Here is a 6,380-nt window from a genome sequence, read left to right on the forward strand (position 1 = left end):
CACACACACACACACACACACAGAGACACTCGTATGAAGCGGATGAAAAATAATGGAAAAGAAAAAAATTTTTAAAAATAATAAAAAAAAAGAAAAAAAAAAAACTACTAAACGCTCACCATTATCATGACGGTTAGTGGTACGTAGAAACTGAGGACTGTTGCGTAGATCTGATAATAGAAATTTTGGCAGACCGTACAATGCGAGGGTCCAGTTTCCGAGTAGGTATAAGCGTTTTCGATAAACAATAATGGCGTCAGACTAACGCAAGCTGCTACCAACCAAACAAGTAGCACGTAGACCATCATCCGTTTAGGTGTCCTCTGAACGCCGTATTTCAGAGGTTTCGTGATCGCCCAGTACCTTTGACGTGAGTTGATCGAGAGAAAGAGAGAGAGAGAAACAGAGAGAGAAAGAGAAAAAGAAAGAAAGAGAGAGAGAGAGAGAGATAAAGTGAGAAAAAGAATAATACAACCAAGTATAAAGTTAGTTTATCAAAATTTGTTCTAAGTTAACTAAGTTACCTTTTTCTTTCTGTGTTTGTTTCTTTCTCTCTCTATTTTTCTTTTTTCCCACTTTTTGTTCTCTTTCTCTTTCTATCTATCTGTTACAAGATTTTCTGTATATTTTTTCTTTATGTCATAATATCCTAGTGAAACAAAGCAGTCCGTGATATGAAACAATGACAAAATTTTAATGGGGATTGTATATAGGTATACAATGAAAACGATAGAAAATTTGATAACGGTTTAATATCAATTAAAGATTCGTCACTGTGCATGTGTGTGTTACGTTAATAATGTTTGCATATATCGAACATGTAACAAGCTTTAATCGATTTTTTCTCAACATTTATATATTCTTTTTGTCCCTGCTTTTTTGTATAAATCTGTTGGAAGAATAAATTTGAAAAAGAAAACAAAAAAAATAGAAAATAGTGTAATAACGTGGTATGCATGTAATATATATATGAATACGTAACTTTTTAGTAATGTATAGTGAACGAGAATAAAAAAAAAAAAAAAAAAAAAAAAAAAGGTCAGTTAGATTTTTGGTTTCTTTTTATCCGAGGGTAATGAGAAATAAAGAATGAAAGTGAATAAAGAGAGAGAGAGAGAGAGAGAGAGAAAAAACCGCTTGGAATTTTAATAGCACTTTTAAAGTTCGTCTTTATATTTTTTTTTCTTTTTCTTTTTTTTTTTTGTTTTTTGTTTTCGTACGTTTTGTCTCAATCTTTCTATCTTTTTTTTTTTTTTATTTTTGCTGCTGCTTTGCTTTGCTTTGTTTCGATTAGGGTATTACCACCACCACCACCATCACCACCATCACCATCAACACAACACAACACCGATAAAATTTAATAAACGTTAGAAATGAGTGTTTAACTAAGATTCCCCATGATGATGGGCGTTTAAATGTCCCCACGTAATGTAAATATTTGCAACGAATCTCGCGAGAGAAACGCGTTAAACACATAACAGCATGAATACACTCTTGAATAAGAACAATGGCCGTCGCCAATGTATGTTGCCCGGTTAATTAACGATTTTATTCTACAGGCTGGCTCAAAAGTTCTTGGATATGTTTGTTTATTTTTTGAATATTATTATTATTATTATTATTTATCGAGAAAAAGTACAAAGAAAGAGTACTAATTCTTTTTTTTTTTTTATTTGTTCTTCGATAAATTCAATCAAGAATTTTATAATTGAAATTTAATATTAATAATTGAAATTATAGAAATTATTAATGAAGAATATTTATTTCAAGAGATTAGATTGTTAGAAGAATTAATAATATCGTGTACTAAAGTATAAATAAAATAAATATTACGGTTGAAATATATTTATAAATAATACTAATTTTATTATACTTCTCATTATATTTGTCATGTTTCAATAAAAGAAATGCATGTATGGTGTATCAGAAAATTTATCAAAACTAATCTTTTTGATTTGTAACCAATTAAAAAAGAAGAAAAAAGAACAGTTTCCAATAACGTTGCTGATAAAAACAATTTGTTCAAACATTTTTTCAAGAACTTTCGTTGACCATTATTACTTGTATTTTTCATTAAAATATATGTTCCATAGTAATAAAACAATAATAAAGAAGAAGAAGAAAAAAAAATAAAAACCTAAGATATATTGAAATAATGATTAAAAAATGATTATGATAAAAGTTAATCAGGTGAGAAAGGTGAACTTACCGATCAAGAGATATCATACACAGATTGAGAATACTGGCTGTACAACTAAGTACATCGAAGCTAACCCATAGATCACATATAACTTCTCCGAATGTCCAATTATGGGAAATCTCGTATAGTAATGCCATCGGCATTACCAGAAGTGCCACGCAGAGATCACTGACGGCTAGGCTAACCAAAAGGTAGTTGCAAGGTCGTCGTAGTTTCCTAACGAGGAATACCGCGACACAAACCAGGATGTTTCCGATGACAGTGCCAATGATGATGCTTACCAGCACCAGGGTGATTAATATTGCCTATTTAATACAAAAATTATCATTTTATTTTATCATTTAATAATCAATTCAATTATAATAATAATTATATTATCAAATTATATATATTAATTGATTATTTTAATTATAAAACATTCGATTATATTTAATTATTATTTTAAAATCAAACGGTTACGTATTAAATTGATATAATATATTTTGTTTATGGTGTTGTTATTCGGTAGGTAATTTAGATACTTTTAATCGTTAATATTTAAATAAATATAATATCTCTCTGTAATATTGTATTAATTGAAATTTTGTAATTGTTTTGTGCCATATATTTAACAATATGTTAAAATATATAATATTTAAATTATTCGAAAATAATCGCATAAGTATAGAAAATTATCAAGAAAATTCATTTCACATTTCTCATTAAAATACGAAGAAACTTTTTGTACTCCACAGCTAATACCTTAAAAAAAAAAAATATATATATATAATATAATATATTAAGTCGTTGAATAATATTTGATAATTCACTTCCTTACTCGAAATTATTTAATATTAAACCAAACGTTCTCGAAGTAAATAAGTAATTAACTAACTAACTAACTAACAAACTAAATGAATGAATGAATGAATGAATGAATGAATAAATGAATTAACGATTAAAACTTCCTATATCGTTTAGATATTCTAATGTAAATTAAATTTACTTTCTCGGTGTTTTCCCTCTCTCCCCCTTCCCACACCCTTCCCCTTCCCCCTACCAACCCCTTTCTATCTCTCTATTCAACTATGTTATCTTTGATGCGTCCTGCTCGAAGTTTTACAAAGGACTGAACAAATCTTTCCAAGGTGACAGGTTGATATTACCTTGTTGTTCCCACCACTATCAAATGTTAGTTTATGTTACGCTTTAAGTTAAATATTTTTACGTATTTCGTTATAATATATATCGATCACGAATCGAATAAAATTGATATATGCATATAATTACAATCGATTTTTTTTTTATAATTAACAGCGAATAATTAAATCCCCTCGCCCCTAAAAAAAATTGTATAAAACAAACAGAGATTTAATATTATTTATCTTATAATATAAATCACATGAAATATTAATAAAAAATATATAATAAAATATAGTACGATGTGTAGAGAAAAAATTTTAATAAATATATAAAAAAAAAAAATTTTGTAAATGATAAAATATATAATTTGTGATTGGATTTATCATTAAAATCATTTGTCACATAAAATTATTATCACCGTTATTTTTCTTCTATCTTTCTCTTTCTCCCCCCCCCTCTTCCCCCTTTTATTTATTCATATTCCTAAATATTTTCAATTACATTTTGTAACCGTTATTGACCAATTCCATAGGTATGAACGAGAAATACATCAGAGATAAGTTATGTATTCTAGTCGGTTACTAAACAATCCCAAAATTTCTCAAACTACATCCTCCACTCTGCTAAATGCTTGCCTTTCGATTCGAATCATTTCATCCAAGGTATTCCAATCTCGAACGTATTTCGATTGACATGACACTAATGAAAATATCTCTTATATTTCATCTATCTCACATAGGTTGATAAAAACGAAAGAAAGAAAGAAAGAGGGGTGTGTGGGGATGGGAGGGGGTTTAGAATAATCTAAATCTTTCAAATAAATTCTATACGATCAATAAAATATACGTTCCCTTATTACATCATTCGCATTCGTATTGTAATAAATATATATATTTTTTTCCTGGTTAAATTAATAAACAATAACATTTTTTTAACTCTTTTTTTTTAAATCAATTGATAACGAATTATACGATAAACCATATAAGTGGCAATTCTTTTTATTCCTTTTTCATTATAAAAATAAAACAAAATATCATATGAGTAGAATTTTTGTGTTGTTCTCATCTTACATTTAAAAAAAAAAGAAAAAAATTTTCCGTTCTTTTCTACTAACACTCGACCCTATTGACTCCCTCTTTCTACATTCTTTGATTCGAAGGAGAGAAAGAAAGAAAGAGAGAGAGAGAGAGAGAAACACCCCTTTGAAAGAGGGTATCACCCTCCCCCTGACTGTATTCTGCTCCCCTACGTTCCGGTAAACAACACCCTACAAAATCCTGATTTACCAAGCACGAAATTCTTTGATCCAAGATTTTTAATCTCTTTTATCCCTTATATATCTGTGTATAATCTTTTATCTCTTATTCGACAGAAAAAAAAGAAAAAAAAAAAAAAAAATCCTATGGCGCGGAAATTTCTTTTACAATTTTTTTTTCTTTTCCTATACACCTCATCCCCCCGCCCTCCCCTCACCATTTCTATTCGGAATCGTACAAAATTTTAATTTTCGATTAATTAATTTTGCTCGGACTGTGATACAAGTATAGAAAAGTTAAAAAAAAAAAAAAAAAAGAAATAGAAAGAGAAAGATAGATTAAGTCATTGGTGAACATCGAAAGTTACGCGTTACATTCGATAAAGTTTTAAACACAAAGGTGCAATCCATTAATCAAATAGGTGAACGTTCATTCGTCTCTTCTGTTCTACCTGTTCTCTTCTCTCTCTCTCACTCTCTTTGGTAGTGTCTGTATTTTAGGAGAACGCGAATCTATTAATTTATTACTATCTTCATCGTATATAGGAACAGTTTCCCGTTGAGAATTTAGCCATACCCTTTTATCGTTATATTTCTCTTACAAACACAAGCATATATATATATATACAGTCATATTTTATATGACAGTATAATAGACCCTGACCTAGACCAAATGAGAAACTATAATATGCAAGGGTATTTCTCAACTTTATCTAACTGTTTCAATTATTAAATTGATCTTCCTTTAAAATGTGAAAACTATCTTGAAAAGTTTTCAACCCCAAAGAGATTGTTTATCGAATATAACGATTATTAAAATAAAAATTTAATATTCTATGCATATAAATTATTTCAAATAGTATCTTTATTTTTATATATATATATCAAATGTTTTGATCAAAAATGTGCAATACGATTCACGTTCTGAAATTAAATTAACGATTGAAAAATATTATCGATTATTACTTTCAAACTTAATTGACTAAACTATCTCTCTCTCTTTCTCTCTCTTTTGTTTTAATATTAATTATTTCTTTTCTTTTAATTTTATCATACAAAATAATCTCGCGATTTACAATAGTTTTTTCCCCGTTAAATTGTATCGAAAATACAACGAATACAAAGATGAATTTTATAAATCGATTGTTATTTAAACTTCAATCCCCATGAGTTTTTTTTTATAATTTAACGAAAAGAACAAAATATCTCTCTCAAGAAGTAGAAAAATAAGAATAAATACGAATTAATATATTGGATCAATCCTTGATACCTTTGGCAAAAAAAAAAAAAAAGAGAGGGAGAGAGAGAGAGATTAATTAATTAAAAAAAAAAAAAAAAAAGAAAAAAAAGAAATACCTGACAAAAAAAGAAAATGAGAGGAGGAAATGACGATATACCTGAATCGGCGTGTATGGTGAATTTTTGCCAGGAAATGTTAGAAATAAATCTTTGGTTTGGTTGGTGGCGACGGTGGTGGTGGTGGTTAGATTGAAAAATAGAATTTCTTCCGGGTTGGTCTCGTCCTTCCCCTCCATACGACCCTAACCAAAAGTCAGGAGCATCCCAAGGGCCCCCCTTGCCGATTACTACGTCATGCTCCTCCTTCTCTCTTTTCGACCGTGGTGGCCTTCCACGGTTGCTACGAACGCACATGGGAATTTTCTACCACGAACCCCTTGATTCGATGATATTATATCCCTTTAACGATCACCTGCAAAATATCAACAATAATAACAACAATAATATATATGGCAAAATAAATTATTATTATTATTATTATTATTATTAATAGTAGTTATATAT

The 6,380-nt window shown here is 28.9% G+C and overlaps 1 protein-coding gene across 15 annotated transcripts in view; it reads right to left on the reverse strand.

Moving 5' to 3' along the window:
- The window catches only part of LOC106787703 (5-hydroxytryptamine receptor 1-like), a 105,316-nt gene that overhangs the window by 46,161 nt on the left and 52,775 nt on the right, over positions 1–6,380 (reverse strand). For all 15 annotated transcript variants that reach the window (XM_014750299.1, XM_014750300.1, XM_014750298.1 and 12 more), the window contains 3 exons: positions 5,975–6,288; positions 2,210–2,505; positions 120–363 (listed from right to left, as the gene is read on the reverse strand). In XM_014750299.1, coding sequence (XP_014605785.1) covers positions 120–363; positions 2,210–2,505; positions 5,975–6,112 — 678 coding nt within the window. In that variant the 5' untranslated portion in view covers positions 6,113–6,288. The remainder of the gene's footprint in view (positions 1–119; positions 364–2,209; positions 2,506–5,974; positions 6,289–6,380) is intronic.

The sequence above is a fragment of the Polistes canadensis genome, unplaced genomic scaffold (assembly GCF_001313835.1).
Source record: "Polistes canadensis isolate GaletaPanama2010 unplaced genomic scaffold, ASM131383v1 scaffold_111, whole genome shotgun sequence".
Lineage (NCBI taxonomy): Eukaryota > Metazoa > Arthropoda > Insecta > Hymenoptera > Vespidae > Polistes > Polistes canadensis.